Source organism: Trachypithecus francoisi, unplaced genomic scaffold, assembly GCF_009764315.1.
Source record: "Trachypithecus francoisi isolate TF-2019V2 unplaced genomic scaffold, Tfra_2.0 Lachesis_group12, whole genome shotgun sequence".
NCBI classification, from domain to species: Eukaryota; Metazoa; Chordata; class Mammalia; order Primates; family Cercopithecidae; genus Trachypithecus; species Trachypithecus francoisi.
In genome coordinates, this window is record NW_022681457.1 from 69908586 (window position 1) to 69926178 (window position 17593).

Genomic DNA, 17593 nt, shown 5'->3' on the forward strand with positions numbered 1-17593 from the left:
CTTCTGGGTTCTTGGCGTGGGCAGAAAGGAGTCAGCAGCAAATAGCTGGGTCACTCTGCCAGCCCCCCCTCAATTTCCCATTGTACACCTGGGTCACTGACAATGGAAGCTTCCCCTCCCCCTACGCCTGACTCTCGTCCCCCACTCCCCAATTTAGCTCCATTTATTTGAAGTTTGCACATTTCTGTGGCGCGCATTCCGCGTCGCGGGCCGCCCAGGTGACGCCCCCCATCCCCGAGTGGCACCCTTTCCCGTGGAGAAGCCGAGGGGCTAACTTGCCAGGACTGGCAAACCTTGGAAATTTGGGAGAAATCACTCTTGTTCCTCTTAGTTGAAGTCCCCTGTCCCCAACTCCCCGCAGCACCCCAAAGCACGCCAAGGGCCATTTTCGCGCGGCTCCACTTTGGGGTTTTCCAAAGTATTTTAATGATCTAGTAAAGGAGCAGCCGCGCGCCTCGGCGCCGGCTCGAGCCGCCCCGCTCTCAGCGTGGAACCCCGGGCCCGGCGCTCGGAAGCCAGACTGGGCGAGAGTGAGGCCCGGGGGCGGGGCGGGCTGGGGGCCGGGCTGCAGTCTGGGGAGGGGGCCGGGGTCGGAGCCTAGGGGGAGGACAACCGAGAAGGGAGGGCGAGATAAGGGTTGGGCTGGCGCGGGCCGCGGCGGGGGGAGGTGAGGGGCAGATAAGGGAGACGGACGTGGCGGGAGGGAGAGAGCGGCGACCGCTTGGGGGTCTGCGCCCCCTCCCACCGGACGCTGCCGCAGCGCCCCCCTAACCCCCAGTGGTCCACGCCGCGGGGAGCGCCGGTCAGATCCCCCTCCTCGCTGGGGCGAGGAGACCAGGGTGCCCCCAGCCCGATTCACGTCGTCCCCCGCCCCAGCGACAGAAAAGAGAGGCTCGCGCCCCAGGACGCCCCCAGTTCGCTCGCAGGAGCAGGCAGCGGCTCCGCGGAGGCGGCCGCAGCGGGGACTGCCGCGGCCGGCGCTGTCAGGGCGTCCCTCCCGGCCGGCCCGGGCCCGCCCCCGCGTGCGCCGATTGGTCGACGCGGCCATCCATCGCGGGACGTTGCCGCCCGCCTCGCTCCCTCGCCCGGGTAGCCACGTTCGGTTGAGCTCCAAGTAGACCAGCGGCGGCGGCGGCGGCAGCGGTAGCGGTGTTGGAGGCGCAGAGGGCGGCGCAGGCGGAGCCGGGAGGGCGCGCGAGCGAGAGGAGAGCGGGCGGCCGTGCGGGCGGCGGCGGCGGCACTCCAGGCCGAGCCGGCGCGGGAGGAGTTCCAGGGCGATGGGGCCGCGGCCGGGGCTGACGCTTTGACAGCTGGAAAGAGCGCGGAGCCAGCGCCTGGGGGGGAGGGAGGGGAGCGCGGCGAGGAGAGCGCCAGCGAGCGAGAGAGCGAGCGAGCGCCGGGGAGGGGGCCGGGAGCGAGGGGCAGCTCAGGAGAGCCGGAGCGGTAGCGGCGGCGGCGGCGGCGAGGCTCGGCGCCCTCTTCCCTGCAAACCATGTTTGCCAAAGGCAAAGGCTCGGCGGTGCCCTCGGACGGGCAGGCTCGGGAAAAGTAAGCCCTATTTTGCAAGTGGCGGCCGCGCCGCCGCCGGGCTGCGGGCGTGCGGTGGGAGGCAGGTGGGCGGGCGGGCGGGGGCCGGGGGCTTCTGCGCCCTCCGGCCCCCGGGTCCGGGCGCCGCCTGCCTGGCCCCTTCCCCGAGGCCGCGGCGGGCGGCGTGGGAGAGCCCATTGTTGGGAGCCGGCGGAGGTTGGGAGATCGGGGAAGGGGCGGCCGGGGGAGCTGCCGGAGGAGGTACTTGGTGACCGTGGCGCGGGCCGGGCGCGGGACCCCGCGGTGAGTGGTGGGCGAGATCCCGCCAGCGAGCCTGGACGGTCGCTCCAGCCGGGCACTCGCCGCGGTGGCCGCACTTTGCCCACCGGGCGCGGGCAGGGGGCGCGTGGCTTCTGCAGCCCCGAAGCCTCCTTTTGTCCGCCGGCGGCGTGAGGAGTGCGTGCCGGGGGCTTTGTTCGGCCGGGAGCGCTCTCCCTTCCCTGCGCTCGTGTTCGTCACCGGGTCCGCGTCCTCGGACGCCGGGCTGGGCAGCGACGGTGGCTCCGGCTTGGCCCCAGGCTTGGGGCACAGTTGTTTGGGGGGAGGTGACGAGGGTGGTGCTTTGCTGCCCTCTCTAGAGCGCGCCAAGCACCCGGAGTCCAAGGCTGAGTCTCCCCGGACCTCCAAAGCTGGGGAGAGCGTAGCGAGGACTGGGTCGGGAAAGGCAAGGTGGCTGTGGGGTCGAGTGGTTTGCGAGTTTGAGGAACCTAGGTGGGTTTGTCCCCGACGCCACTTGGAAGTTCAAGTTTGGGGGCTGCTGTCCATCCCTCACTGCTTGAGGTAACGCGTTCCCCAGTTCCCACCCACTAACTGTTCGCACCTGGCGGCCCTGTTTGGGGTTAGCTAGCTGCTTACCTCTGGTCGGGGCCACAATGGGACGGCGCAGACAGGGCTCAAAGCCTGCTGGCAAGGTCCTGGAGAGCGTCGGTGGGATCTGACGCCTTCCCCTCTCTCTCTTTGCTCCCTGCCCACTTTCCAGGTTAGCTTTATACGTCTACGAATATTTACTGCACGTAGGAGCACAGAAATCTGCACAGACCTTCTTATCGGAGGTGAGTGGGACTCCCCCCAGCATCCAATTTCTTGACACCCCCCCCCCTCACTGTTCTTAGAGCCTTTGTTTTCAGGAGCAGCCACTGTGGCCACCATTTTGAATTTTTATCACCTTTTGGCATTTATTGTTAGTTGGTCTTCCCAGCCTTTTGGCTCTAGGAAGCCCCCAGCCCACCCCGTGTCTGCTCCTCTAAGCTGCCTCCGCTCTTACCTTTCCAGATTCGATGGGAAAAAAACATCACGTTGGGAGAACCGCCTGGGTTTTTGCACTCGTGGTGGTGGTAAGTTTGTGTGATAGTTTTGCATGTGTGTTTGTTTTGTTCTGAGCCCTGGGTCCAAGTGAACAAAGAAGGGAGGCCTGGAGCAGGCCCTCCACCCTGTGGCCCTCTGAGTTGCACAGAGCGGGGCACCTCGAGGCACTCCGGCCCAGCTGGCCAAGGAGGAAAAGGGCAGAAGAGGATGCTACCTGAAGTTTTGGGGGAAGAACGACAAAACCATCTATGATGTTGGGGTAGAAACTCCTTCCTTTGACATCTTACTCTGGGGCTCTAGGCAAGGGTTTGAAAAAACATTGGAGGATTTTTGTCAATTCTGCATGTTGCTTTAATTAGAGGAGTGGGGGTGGGGCGGCGTGGAGGGGATACCAGGTCTGTTTTACAACTAGCCTGTCCCTTCCTTTTTCTCCTCGGAGCTTACAACCTTAAGAGAGGACATCTACGGGGCTTTTTCCAGGCACCCTGAGAAAAAGCAAGAAAGGGCTGCCACTTCCTTTAAAGATACTGATTCAGACTGACTGGTCGTTCCTTTCCTCTGGGAGCTCCCCGCCCCCCTTCCCCACTAAAACCACAAAGTGTTGTTTTATGCAGAACCTTAACTGGTCAGAGTCGACCTCACAGTGTCTGTAGTTAGGGGCTCCCACTCTGTGACTCTCTTACCAGGTTTCTGTGTCCTTTGGGTGTGGGGCCACCGCAGGTTTGGTCTCTGTTGGGTATACGACAGCCAAGAGGGAGCTTAGGGTCAGCCGGACCCAGTTGCCCTAAGTGTATGACCCTGGTGTTTTGTGCGACTGACTGGTGGAGTCTTTGACATCCTTTTGAAAAAGAAAAGAAAGCAGAGTGGCTTTTGATATTTTGATGGAGTTCAGCAAAACCGTGTGTCCTGTCTCCTGTCGTCGGGATCTTAGGGATCTTAGCGGGTTTTCCTGCCAGCTCAGGTTACTGTTTTAAGTCTCTTAGAACAGCAGGAGGATGAAGTGTCTGTTCTAACTTGTGCAGAGAAAATGAGTTTTTAATTACTTCTGCCAACCTCGGAACTGCAGGTCTTGGAGGCATTAGTGTGGCGGAAGGATTCCACCTGTAGGAGTGGGTGATAGGTTTTCTGTGGCTGTTTTTGGAGGGAGTGTGTGGATGGGGTTGGTGGCTCTGATCGGCTTGGATCTTGTAGAAACTTAGGCTTATGATTGAAGGTTACTTAGGCTTATGAGTGAAGAGGCTGGGGAATTTGTAGTGTTGGAAACCTTTAACGTGTGGAGGAGGTAATCAGATGTGTACAGTTCCAGAAGACAGAAAGAAAAGTTCTCTAGCCCCTCTCTGCAGCTAGTAGAAGTCCCTGATTTTCCTGTTATATCCAGGATCTCCTGAAACTTCTCCATCCTTAGCCACAGGAACGTAGAGTCTGTTGTGTTAGGCCTGGGCGATGGTGGCTTATGAGTGGCTGTGGTCCTGTTTGGTAGAAGTTGGTTCCTGCGATTTGACACTGAGCAAAATGACCCAGGGAGGAAGCAGTGGAGCTTGTCTGGTGAGGGACAGGCTGCATTATTCACACACCTTGAGTGAGATGCTTGTCTGATGACTTGCAGACCTGGCTGTTTGTGACGAGGACAAGAGCATTGGACCAGGAGTCGGACTTTGGTTTTGGTGCCCCCTTTACCCTTTAAGCTGGTTCTGTCACTGGGCCTTGGGCTCCTGATCTGGAGAGTTTCTTAGGTCCCTTGTTAATAACAGTAATAACTCCGTGTTTGAATAGGGCTTTATTGGTTGACATAGGACTTGTATGTCTGTTCTCATACAGAATGTTGGAGTGACTCTACAAAATCTTTAGTAGGGGGTGAGGCAGGCATTTCTGGGCCTGCTTCCTTCCCTTTGCTGGCAGGTGCTTCTCTGAAGAGGGCCCTCTACTGCAATGTGAAAGGACCGGATACTTGGATGTCCATGACCTGTCCTTTGCCTAACTGATTTGTGTTTTTTTGGTGCGTGGAGGGAGGAGTGGTTCTTGCATAAGAATTCCTTGGGGGAGGGCTTGGGTGGGAGTGGGGGTGGGGTGGGAAGGGTGGAGGTTTGGGCTCTGGGATTAAGAACCTGTAAAATTTCCTTTATTGACAGAGTCTCCTAGATTGCTGGATGTATGAATCATAGTTGTGTTCTGACTTTGGCACTTGAACCTTTTTTAGGATATGCAGCCATTTTGGTTTGGGTGGTGAAAAGAAAACAGATGAGACCAGTATGGATTCTCATCCACATTTGCGTTCGTCCTCCTAGGGCATCCATGAGTGGGTTCTACTAACCCCTTTGAGCTTCAGTTGCCCGCTGTGTAAAGTGGAGAGAAAATTGCCTACCTTACAGTCTATGGTAGACACAAGTAATACCGGTGTGAGGCATCGGGCACGTAGTACGTATTTGATACATAAGAACTATTACTCCCATTACTAATGGCTGGCTTGCCAGAAGAAGTTGGACGTGTTTTGTTTTTTAGGCTGTTTGCCCAGTGAGAGCTGATAAGGTGGGATTGAGCCTTTGGGAGACCTAGTACTGTTAGCACCATGCATTGTGCATGTGCCGTTGTGTACACAAGTAATAATTAGTAACCTGACCTTATTGTATTTTCCTCCTTGCAGTGTATTTTGGGACCTTTACTGTGCCGCTCCTGAAAGGAGAGACACTTGTGAACATTCGAGTGAAGCAAAAGCCTTTCATGATTATGTGAGTAACACATTTTTAATCCTAGCAATAATTATAGGGTTGGATAGCTCTAACTTCTCTAGTACGAAAAGCAAATACACAGCCAGTTGGCAGTGGTCTTTATTTTCTCCTTGCCTTTCTTTCTGTTCCCCTGCCCACCTCTCTGCAGGCCTCCCCATGGTACCCTTCTCCAGCAGTGCTCTGACTTGGTGAATGGTGTTTCATAATGTTGTGATTGTGAAAAATTGTGTAGGTATCTATCTGGAGAATTAAATGGTGTTGTACAGGACTCAGAACTATGTGAGACTTATGTTAAGAGTGGACAGTTAGCTGAGAGGGGACTAAGCCTCTTTAGTGTTGATTTCAGAAGAAATTGTAACAAACGAAAGTCAATACGAAACTTGTGTTTTGGAGTTGAGTGAGAATTTGGTGGAATGGAACTTTCTTGCTCTGCTTTCCAGAGAGCGATCTTTCAAATTATGGGTGTGTGTGTGTGTGTGTGTGTGTGTGTTTGGTGTGGGTGGATTCATACAGTATCCACTAACGATTTGTACTCTGAGATTATCAGCTAGTTCATAATCTTGTGGCCAAAATATTCTTGTGAAGATGGTTAACATCATCAGATTGTAGTTCTTTTTACTCTCTTATTCACTTTCTACCTGGATGAGTTTCTTAAGATTTATGAAATTATTATGAGAGAGTTGTCTGCCGTCTATTCATCTCCCATAGCAGTCCCCTTCAGGAAAAACAAACAAACCCAGGTTTCAAACCTGGATTGGAATCACACATGATGATCCGATGAAATGGGTTAGGACCCATCTTGGGGAGATGGAAGAGGACATGTCTGAAGGTCTTCCATAGCCTCCATTCAGTTCTGCTTGCTGACGCTATAGATGGTTAAGCATGTCCATATAGCAGGTGATCTAATTGGTCTTGCTCTTCTGCGTGCAGTGGGTAGGAATGGTCCTGGGAATCCGTGGGTCCTTGGGAGTTGGTTTCTTGAACGTTGTTAGGTCCCACCTGCTTGGCCCAGCCATCTGTGTTCCCTGTATGTGGAGGTTGAAATTGGCTGGGAGACCAGACCCATTTGGTTGTTTCACAAGTGGTCAAATCCCATGATCACCAATGTCTTCGTGGTGAAAATTTCTCCTGTAATATGAGGAGTTAGAGACTCAGGTGGTGACCCACTGGTTTTGAGAATATTCAATTGATGCAATTTTGTTGTGAATGAAAAGTTAATGCTCTTGGAATGGAACGCTGAGGAAATTGAGCAGTTCTTGTGCCCTCTTCAGGGCTGAAAAAGAGAAGCTGGTGAATGATACGTCTGGTCTGATAAACTTACGTAGTAGTGAAAGGGAGAGGTCACTGGTTCACTTATGATGTGGTCCTTCTGGGAAAATCCCATGGTGATGATAAGGTTTCCTGAACTGGATGTTCAGGGAGGCTAAGAGGTACACAGCTGTATAAAAATAGTTGGTGAATTTGACCTTTCTACCTAGTAAAAGTCTTGCATGGTTTTTTTCCTAAACCTATGAACAGCCAACACTGTTGCTAGTTTTTGACTACTATGCAAATAGTTTCGTTTTAGAATCTGGGGTGGGTGGGTGTGTCTGTTTCATTCTCTTGATGTAGCATATCTATGCTATTTTTTGCTTGTACCTTTCAGAGAAGTTAGTGATTTAACTAAGTTTGGTGCTCTATAAACTTGAGACTCTTCGGCAACTTGTGGTATAGTCTTCCATCTTGAAACAATATGGCAGCAGTGAAAGTTTGCACATGGGTTTGCTTTCAGTAATTTGCTAAGGAATGGCAGTAGAATTTTATAGAGATCACTGAGGTTGGCGTTGATATTTAGAAGATCCTACTAAGAGATGAGTTCACCCTCATTGAGGCCCACATTTCATACGTGTGGGGTGTAAAAACCTTTTTTCCTGAATTGAGCTCCACCTAGTATCATGTGGCCCGAGAGTCAGCATGTGGGAGGAGGGATGGAGTGATGAATGGGGATTATGAAGGAGTTAAGGGGTAGCATTGAGTTGGAGAGGTGACAGCTAAGAAGCAAGTGGAAAACTGAGAAAAACTTGAGAAAATTAGGAAAAGGAACCCACTTTTCTCTTTGTCTTTCTCAAGTCTTCATCTAGTGTCTTCCTTCCTGTGACTACCGTCTAGTTAACCTTCATTCTTTCTTGCTAAAATGATTGCAGTAGCTTTTTGCTGACTCCTTCCTCTTGCCTGGAGTGCATTCCTCTCTTACCCATTCAAATCCTATTCATCTTTTAAGACCTCCTTCTTGGAAAACTTACAAGATAGTTTTCTGCATTCTGTGATCACCCCTTCTCCATATCTATAAAAACCACCTATACAAAGCCTCTGTTGGCAGCTTTCCATGTGCCAGGCCACTCTACTAACTGCTGTAGGTTCAGTCCCTTATATCCTGCCAGAGACCCGATTAGAGAAGGCTTGTTGTTCACTCCATTTTGCAGATGAAGCAGCTGAGGCACACAGCGGTTAATTCCCAGCTGGGAAGTGGTAGTTAGAATGCACACCCATGGAGTCATGACTGACTCTGGAATGGGTGTTTCTAACCCCACCTGGCTTGGCCCTGCAGGCCCATGGCAAGTAGCATTTGTTTGCACTATTCCACCTAACTTCTCACTTAGGGTTGTCTTTCTGGCAACAGCCTATTAATTTTTTCCGTGTTTGAGACTGTGAACTGTTCATCTCTGTAGCTCCCACAGTACCTTCTATGTAGCAGGCACACGTTCTGATTGTATGAAGGAGTTCAGGTAATGGTAAGAATGAGTAAGTCGCTTGGGGTCAGTGAGCGTTGGATGATGTTCTTTTAGAGACTTAACTGTTGCGGGTGCTCTTGAACAAGGTGATTTTAAAGTTAGTTAACTAGTTGCCTTAACTGATTTTTAGAAAATCGAGTATGAGTGAGTGTTTGTTGACTGACCTTCTGTTTTCTATCAAGGAGATCCAAAGATTCTTAGGGTCTGGGGAGTTTGTGCAGCCCAGATACCATACCCGTCTTCAGTGGGTAGGAAGTGCTTACAGGGCAATGGGAGCATTGGAGAACTCAAGTGTGGAGTGGACTTTTCTGATAAATTGGTTTGCATTAAATCAGAAGAGGTCCCCGGGCCATGGGAGGAGGGTCAGGGTCCCATTGTAATTTCCTTGCTGTTACCCTCAGGCCAGAGCAGTGCATCTCAGAGTGTTGACAAAAGCCCATGGGATTCCATTGGGGCATCTCTTTGGGTTCTCTTAGACACTGTTGTCTGGGTCCTGACCTTTTGTAGAGTGGACACTTCCAGCTGCATGAGTGTCTCTTACTATGCGCCCAGTGGTGTCCTGGCCACCTTCTCTGCTTTGACCTTCTCCAAGGTGGACCTGCAGGGAAGTGTCTTTGGTGCCTTCTCAAACAATAAGCAGTCCTTTTCCCCCGTGTGGTAGCTAATTTTGTGTTTTCCTTTTGGTGTCAAGAAATGAATGGCATTTGGAAGGCCAAGAAATGAGTGGCCTTTGAGCCAAAGAGACTAGAGAATAGCGATGGATTCTTACACCACACATACCTGCTGTACTTTTTTATAACACGTTTTCATTCGTGTGATTGTGGTTGGGCTTTGCAGTTGCCTTGTTGGTTGGGTTTTGTTATAAAATCTCACTCCTATTTTACAGATGAGGAAACTGAACCCTAGAGTTTAGGTGGCTTGTCCAAGGGCAGGCAGCCAGGTGTTGGCAGTGCTGAGACTAGAAATCCTCCATCTTTCTAGTTTTACCTCGTAGCATTTATTGACACTTACTTGATAGAGAATCCCTGCAAAACAGAAGGGAGGTATTTGCAGTTGACCTGAAGCATATCTGGCACTGGGTATGCTGGTTGGTGCCCCCCCCCCCAACATGTTCACTGAAGACATGAACTTAACAGAATTGAACGGAAGCCTCTGCAAGGTGAATTGTGGAGTCACTGGCAGAGGTGAGACCTGAACTCTGGGAAGCGGGTTTGCCGTGGTGCAGTGGCTTTTGCCTTTTGGCAGGGAGAATGTGGTAAAAGCTATGGACAGTATTTCCAGAAAGCCCTCATAGAGGGGACTTTGTGCATGGTTTCAGGAGGTTCATGGACAGCTGCTCCAACCCCAGGCCCCTCTATGATTCCTGGTGAAGAACTTTGGGAGTGAAATGGACATGGAGTTCCATGACCTTGATTAATTTTCCTTGCTTGCCTCAGTTTCCTTCCTCTGTAGACCTGAGTTCCCTTTCATCTTGACTGTTTTGTGCTCTACCTCGGTGAAGCTGGCTTCCTGGCCCTGTGCTCCCACCCCAGCAAGACTCTGCTGACTCCTTCCTCAGCAGAGAGGAGACTTTGCCTTGAGAAGGGTTGGTTAAAGCAAGAAAGTGCCCCAGAGTCGTGGGCGTGGGCAGGCGCTGAGGTATTTGTGGCTGTGTGGCAGGGGTCCAGCGTCCTTGGTGGGTTTGAAATAGCAAAGTGATATTTGAGAGGGCTCTCCTTGGATGTGCTGAGCTGAGGTTCCTGCCAGGCAGGCAGTGTCCATGCCTGCCAGAACCCTTTAGGGGGAGGGGGACGAGAGGGTGGCAATGCAGGCTGGAATAGGTGGAGAAGGCCTGCAGCTGGGCTTCAAGGAGCTGGGGGAGTGTGCTGCCCCGTGATAAGCCGGGCTAGCTATCTGCCCAGAGGTCCTGGCAAGTTCACGGTGTTGCTTTTGGCTCTGACCCTTGGCACCCTTGTGTGAAAGATTAAAAACACAAAACATACACACTTTTTTTTCCCCTCTCCCCCATTCCCCTTGGAGCGGAGGCTTTGGGTTGCGGCCCCTCTTTAGGTTCCTGCCCTGTTTTCTGCAATTCCTCTTAACCCCAGAGGCTGCCAGGCTCCTCCATCGGTAGCTAATTAAACATTAAATGAGAAACTGGAATTGCATTTTGCCAGAACCTGAGTAATGCAGCCACCTTAATGGGTTTCAAGTGGCGGCAAGACCCCAAATTGCAAATCCTTGCCCTTTATTTCAAGGCAGGAGGTGGGGCGGGAGGGGGGGGGGAGTGGTGGGGACCCAAACAAAGTTTTTGGCAGTGGTCACTTCATTTGAACTCCCAGACCAGCAGTGTGCACCAATCTTTTGCATAATGCCATCTTTGTTAGCTAAGCATTTGCAAACTTGGACTGAGAGTTAGCTCTGTGCCAGCCAGCACTCAGAGGGAGCTGGGAGACACCCAGCTCTCCTCACAGTTCCTTAGGTCGTCTGAATTTTGTGAGGGAGGCAGGTTTTCGAGTGGAGAACCTCAGGTCAAGGGTGCCTCCTTCCCTTGGCTTCCCTGCCTCTGTATGAGACTGTGTGTGTTTACGCCTTAACAGGGAGAAGTGGCAGGGAGGTGTGTGTGCTTGGGGGTCTGTCAGCCAAGATAACAGAAATGTTACACTAGCTGTAGCCTCTATAATAGTGTCTGAGGGTTTAGAGTATTTAGAAAAATTAATCTTTTTTAGCTTGGTAATAATTCTGACCATGGCACAAGTGCATTAGACGATTCACATAAACTTCTTTAATACATGTTGCTGGAAGCTTACAGCAAATAGACAATCATGATTGTTTGTTTTTGATTCACTGGGGTAATGTTTTTTTTTTTTTTGCCTGCTCTTGTTGCCCAGGCTGGAGTGCAGTGGCGCGATCTCAGCTCACTGCAACCTCTGCCTCCCGAGTTCAAGTGATTCTCCTGCCTCAGCCTCCTGAGTAGCTGGGATTATAGGCATGTGCAACCACACCCAGCTAATTTTTTAGCTAGAGACAGGGGTTCGCCGTCTTGACCAGGTTGGTCTCGAACTCCTGACGTTGTGATCTGACTGTCTCAGCCTCCCTTAGTGCTGGGATTACAGGCGTGAGCCACCGCGCCTGGCTGGTAATGGGGTTTTTGTAGCCTTGGCAAGATGAGTTTTAGCAATGTTTCTCTCTGTGTTCTGCATTTCTTTTCCTGGGTTTTGAATCCTCTGGATTTTAAAGGGTTTGGGTTCTGACTGGTGGCTTGGACTCCCATGTGAATTCTAGTTTCCACTCTGTCATTTCCTGGCTGGAAATCGTCAGGGATCCTTATTTCCTGGCCGGGTTCCTCAGTTTTCCCATCTGTAGAATGGGGGAATGGTGATTCCTTTGCATAGTGGTTGTGAGGGTTAAGTAATACAGTACAGTCATCCCTCAGTATCCAGGAGAATTGATTCTAACCCCCCCACTGCCTGTCCCTGCTGTCATGTGTCACCCCCGCACCCTCTCAAGGGGCAGAGCTGGCGGTCCTGTCACAAACTGGTACTGATAAATGCTCCCCTGAGATGTCTGTGTCCCTTATCTGTATTGGGCAGAATGGTCCTCTCCCGCTTCCGCATGTGGCCACTGCATGGCTTAAGTGGTAAGGCCCAGAGGGCATGAAGCTTGGCATCAGCAGGAATCTAGATTTGCATTTCAGCTTCACGTCCTTGATAGCTGTGGGGGCCTTCATTTCTCAAGGTCCATCTCTTTACTGTAAAATAGGCTCAAGGGTTGTCCTGGCGCAGCCCACCATGGGGACGGCTGTGAGACAGGCTTGGAAAGCTGTCCAGGGGAAAGTTGGTTGTGCTGTGAAATCCTGTGTCATTGTTAACAGGGATGAAATGAGGGGTCTTGCACTGTTCTCTTTGGTAGGTATCCTGCCCTCGCAGGTGCTCAGACTGTCCCTGATTTTTTTTTTATTGTATGAGGGAATCCCCTTTTTATTGTATGTGGGAATCCCACAGAGGGGATTCCCACATATAATTAAAAAAAAGGAGTCTTAAGGTGACAGTGAGCTTGAGAAAGGAAGTGCCAGCCATGGCAGGTCCATGGGAAGGTGGTTCTGACCACATTGGCTTCTTTTTTTTTTTTTTTTTTTGAGACGGAGTCTCGCTCTGTCACCCAGGCTGGAGTACAGTGGCCGGATCTCAGCTTCTTTTTCTTTTGACTTCCTGGGGTGATCCTGAGGCCTTGACCAGTCGGCTCTCAGACCAGGAGAATAAGACACTACCGTGTTTTGAGGTTTCCAAGCTCCTCCTATGCTCACTGTCTAGTTGAAGAGACAGATGCAGTCTAGGATGAGATGTGGGCCTAAAAAGAATTGTGGGGAATGATCTTGTTTTTCTTTCTTTCTTTTTTTTTTTTTTTTTTGAGACGGAGTCTCGCTCTGTCGCCCAGGCTGGAGTGCAGTGGCGCGGTCTCGGCTCACTGCAAGCTCTGCCTCCCGGGTTCACGCCATTCTCCTGCCTCAGCCTCCCGTGTAGCTGGGACTACAGGCGCCTGCCACCGCGCCCGGCTAATTTTTTTTGTATTTTAGTAGAGACGGGGTTTCACCGTGTTAACCAGAATGGTCTCGATCTCCTGATCTCGTGATCCGCCCGTCTCGGCCTCCCAAAGTGCTGGGATTACAGGCTTGAGCTACCGTGCCTGGCCATGATCTTGTTTTTGTAGAGACCAAGATACAGAGTCAATATGGAGTTGGGGGCGTAGTGCGGGGAGGTAAACAGCCCTACTCCTGTGTTGTAGTGAAATATATATTTATCGTAGATATAAATAGAGGGATTGCAGGTGATGAAACTGGAGGTCACCTAGTGTTGTTTCAAGTAACTAAAGAAACATGCCCAGAGGGAAAAGTGCCCTGCGTGAAGTTACCAGTAGAACTCAAACCTGCAAGCCTCATCAAGAGTCCAGGATGCTTTCTTTCCTCTGCCTTGTTGCAGTTACAAGCTGTGCAAACATGGGCACCTTAAGTAACCTCTGAGCCTCAACTTCCTCGGGTGGAAAATGGGGTTAATAAAGTATACCAGGCCGGGCGCGGTGGCTCACGCCTGTAATCCCAACACTTTGGGAGGCCAAGGCAGGCAAATCACTTGAGGTCAGGAATTAGAGACCAGCCTGGCCAACATGGTGAAACCCTGTCTTTACTAAGAGTAGAAAAATTAGCCGGACGTGGTGGTGGGTGCCTGTAGTCCCAGCTACTCTGGAGGCTGAAGCAGGAGAATAGTGTGAACCCGGGAGGTGGAGGTTGCAGTGAGCTGAGGTTGCATCACTGCACTCCAGCCTAGGTGATACAGCAAGACTCAGTCTCAAAAAAATAAAAAAATAAAGTATACCTTTATAAGGTCATACAGATTAAGTTTACACACATACACACCATATATAATAGTGCCTACCACAGTGTAAGTTCTGCATAAATGTGTGCTGTCATTTTTCTTTTTTAAATTTATTTTTAATGTTTTGTAGAGACGTCGTCTTGCTTGTTGCCTAGGCTGGTCTTGAATTTCTGGCTTCAAGGGATCCTACTGTCAGGGCCTCTTAAAGTGCTGGAATTATAGGCGTGAGCCACTACACCCGGCCTGTGCTGTCATTTTTCTTACCTCACCTCCGGCCTGCTCTGAGTCCTGGCTTCCTGATGGGCAGTGTTCTCGGTGACTGATAGCAAGGGGCCAGCAGAATGACCTTGAGGTGAGAGGTGTGTGCCTGTGAAGCGTGAACCATCATGGGCTGGTTCCCCTGTTGATCAGCTCTCTGGATCCCTGGGTTTCAGGAACCCCCGAGGGATTGTGGTGGCAAGTCACATATGTTCTCCCCACCCCAATGATTGGAGGAGCAAGTCACATGTGCAGCTTCCAAGCCAGCCCAGGTGCTTGTGAGGGTGAGAAGAGAGTGGACGCTCAGATGCTCCTGGCCTGCGCCTGGCCTGAAGTTGTCCCATCACTGTCCATTTTCTCCTCTCCCAGTGACTTCTCATTTTCTAGGAATCTGGAACAGGCACTTTCCCCAACCACTTTGGCCTCTTCACCATGATTCCTGCTTGCTACCGTACCACCTAAGAGGGTTTTTTCCTCGCCTGCCAACTATTCCTTCTGTAGAGCCGATGCTAGCCTGGAATGTGGCTGGCTCTACCAGGCCTGCCAGGACGACACCTATGGGAAGACATCCCTCTTCTGTTTTTTTCCCCGGGAACTAACTCTGTAACTCTCTTAGTCATTTGTTACCAGCTGCCTGGAAGGAGAGTTATTTCAGTTAAGGTTGTGTCTCTTCCCTTCCCCTTTCTGGAATGAAAGCTCCTTGAGGGGAAGAACTTCTTACCCTTTCTGCCAGCCCATTCCTGGGGCCTGTTGCAGGTCTTGAAAGCATTCTGGGCCGGGCGCGGTGGCTCAAGCCTGTAATCCCAGCACTTTGGGAGGCCGAGGCTGGCGGATCACAAGGTCAGGAGATCGAGACCATCCTGGCTAACACAGTGAAACCCCGTCTCTACTAAAAAATACAAAAAACTAGCCGGGCGAGGTGGCGGGCGCCTGTAGTCCCAGCTACTCGGGAGGCTGAGCAGGAGAATGGCGTGAACCCGGAGGCGGAGCTTGCAGTGAGCTGAGATCTGGCCACTGCACTCCAGCTTGGGTGACAGAGCGAGACTCCATCTCAAAAAAAAAAAAAAAAAAAAAAAGAAAGCATTCTGAGGTCGGTGAGCAAGGCTCTGAGCCTTGAGAAGTGAGAAGGATTTGATTCCTGCCCAGGCATCAAGTGTGTTAAGTACACGTTTTAATGAAGATGGACAAGGGGCACATGGTGAAGCATTGTTTTGTAAACTGTGAGCTGTGACCCATTAGTACATCATGAAACCAACTTAGTGGGTCATGACTGGTAATTACCAAAAGAGAAACAACCGTATTACACAGAGTAAACACAAGTATTGTTTCCGGAAATGTCTGTTTTCAGTGTTTTATGTGTGCATATAACAGTAAGCGTGCCCTGGGTTTGTGTTGTAGAATTTGCCTTATTTTGGGGCTCAAGGCAAAGTCAGAAGGCCACTTGCCCAGAGACAGCTGAGACTGAATCTTAGTTCCTACCAGTTAAGTGACTTGTGTCAAGTGACAAGCAATTGCTGAGCCTCAGTTTCCAGGTCTGTACTAGAAGGAAATGATCCATACCTTAGAGAGTTCTCGGGGAATTGTTCCCCCACCACCTCTTGTGCTTTCAGAGTGGTGCCTGGTGGGCACCTGGTACCTTTGTCTCTGTGGTTTGCTGCCATAGTCTTAGTGCATTGAACGCACAGAAAGTCTCAACAGATGCTTGTTGAAGGCAGAGTAAGCAACAGCTCCCGTTGGAGGGGGTGGGACTGTGGCCTGGACCACTCTGGAGTGGGCGCGGGAGGAGAGGGCCTGGGAGTGCAGGGACACTCTTCTTCATCGCTGAGTCCACGTGGCTCTCTAGGCAGAGCTGGAGAAGTTTGCTGCCTGTCCCTGCTGGCTGGCTGTGGGGCGGCTCCTCCTGCCTGTCTGTGATTGAGGTGGGGGGTCCCTTGCCCCCTGTGGAGCTAGTGTCTGAACAGGGCTCAGGCAGTAATGGTGGTGAGCAGAGGTCGTAAGGCATCCTGTCTGACCGAGGTTGACCCAGCCTCCCAAATTCCCTGTCCCCTCCTGGTGACAGCTGTTTGCACAGCTTCCAGGGCAGGTTTTGTGTCCCCTGCTCTTTGTGTGTTTGGGTGAAGCGCCTGACATTTCACTTCTGTTTCACAGTCCTCTGACCTTAAGAAGCACGACTGCTCCCTGGGGCCGCTGCCTGAGGTTTTCCTCTGATCCTTCCTTCCCAGTCACAAAAGGCTGTTTGAGAGAGGAGGCAGCTGGGGGGAGCAGGCCTCTCCCACATTCCGGGATACTGCTGCAGTGCTTTGAGCTCTGAGAGGGGCAGAGCGTAACTTAGCTTTACAGACTGGATGGAAATAGCAGATGGTTGGTGGGTAGTTATTGCCCGGCGCCCGCTGCCTGCCAGTCTTTGTCATTAGATGCAGTGTTGTGGACCATACATGGGATTTGGACTTGGATGACCAAGGTACAAGATCTGATTCTTTCACATGGCCTTGGGTAAGTTGTCTGGTATCTGCAAAATGATAGGAAACAGTGGCCAACTTTTTTCTGCCCCTCCAGCTTTTTGGAAGTTGGGTGAGAGCTCGTGAAAATGCTTTATGAGTTGGAGTCCCCTTTGAGAAGGCTGTTTCAGATGTGCAAGAAGAAGGAGACACTCAGTTTCCAGATGGGGACACTGAGGCTAGAGCAGGCTGGTGACACAGCAAGCCTGGGGCCACCGTTGACTTGAGAAAACCTCCACCTAAGAGACTGGCGCCCGTGTCTGTGTCTGTGCCATCCTTTAGGAATTTTGCAGCTTTCTTTGGGAGAGGCCGAGAGCTTCCTGTGGCTTTGGCCATCCGGCTGGTGCTGAGGGGGCAGACGGCCCAGTGGGCAGGCCTGGTGCCGGGCGTGTGTGCGCTGCCGGTCTTTGCTTGCCGGCTTTTAGAAGGCTTCCAGTAGAAAATGTTATCCTCTCTCTGGAGGCTCTTCCTCTTGGCAGCGCCGCCCGCCTGCCGGCCAGATCCCGCTCCGAGCCCGCTTACGTTACCGGCGGCGGCCCTGGCCCGCAGCTCCAGGCAAGGCTCTCCACGATCTCCGCACTGGTGAGCCGCTTCAAAAGGGGATTTTACAGCATGACAGGGAATTTCAGCCACCACGTTACCTCCGAATTGGCCAATTGATGGTTTCAGCAGAGCATTTCAGCATCGGGGAAGCCAATACAATTTGAGTTAGTTGTGATGGCTGCCACTTTAAATACCGCAGTGAATTTCTGTCAGCGAGCTAATGCGTGGAATAGGGAATTGCAGAAAACTTGATCACCAGAGTGCTTCAGTCGATTCTGACCCCAAGCTACAGAAAATGAACTTAAATCTAGTTGACTGTCGCCACATACTTTCTTTGGTGTTATTTTGCTGGCAGCCTCTTCTTCAGAGGGAGCTGGAAGAGAAAAGTCTAGGAGGAAATCAGGATGTTTGCCTCTGTTTCCCAGGATTTTAGAAAGCGACAGTCTTCATGGGAGGTTAACCATTGGTAGTTGGGGTGGTGAGTTCTTGGTGAGGCATGAGTCTCTAAATGCCAGCATTATGGCTTAGTAATAATGAATTTTCTATTTAACAAA

At 51.5% G+C, this 17593-nt stretch overlaps 1 protein-coding gene across 12 annotated transcripts in view; it reads left to right on the forward strand.

Moving 5' to 3' along the window:
* Positions 1 to 634: 634 nt before the first annotated feature.
* Positions 635 to 17593, forward strand: part of SSBP3 (single stranded DNA binding protein 3) — a 182081-nt gene continuing 165122 nt past the window's right edge. Inside the window, exons 1-4 of one of the 12 annotated variants that reach the window (XM_033226276.1) lie at positions 635 to 1548; positions 2567 to 2639; positions 2860 to 2921; positions 5534 to 5618. In XM_033226276.1, the coding sequence (XP_033082167.1) occupies positions 1493 to 1548; positions 2567 to 2639; positions 2860 to 2921; positions 5534 to 5618 (276 nt within the window). In that variant the 5' untranslated portion in view covers positions 635 to 1492. The remainder of the gene's footprint in view (positions 1549 to 2566; positions 2640 to 2859; positions 2922 to 5533; positions 5619 to 17593) is intronic. The other 11 variants (XM_033226269.1, XM_033226264.1, XM_033226267.1 and 8 more) reach the window with 11 other exon arrangements.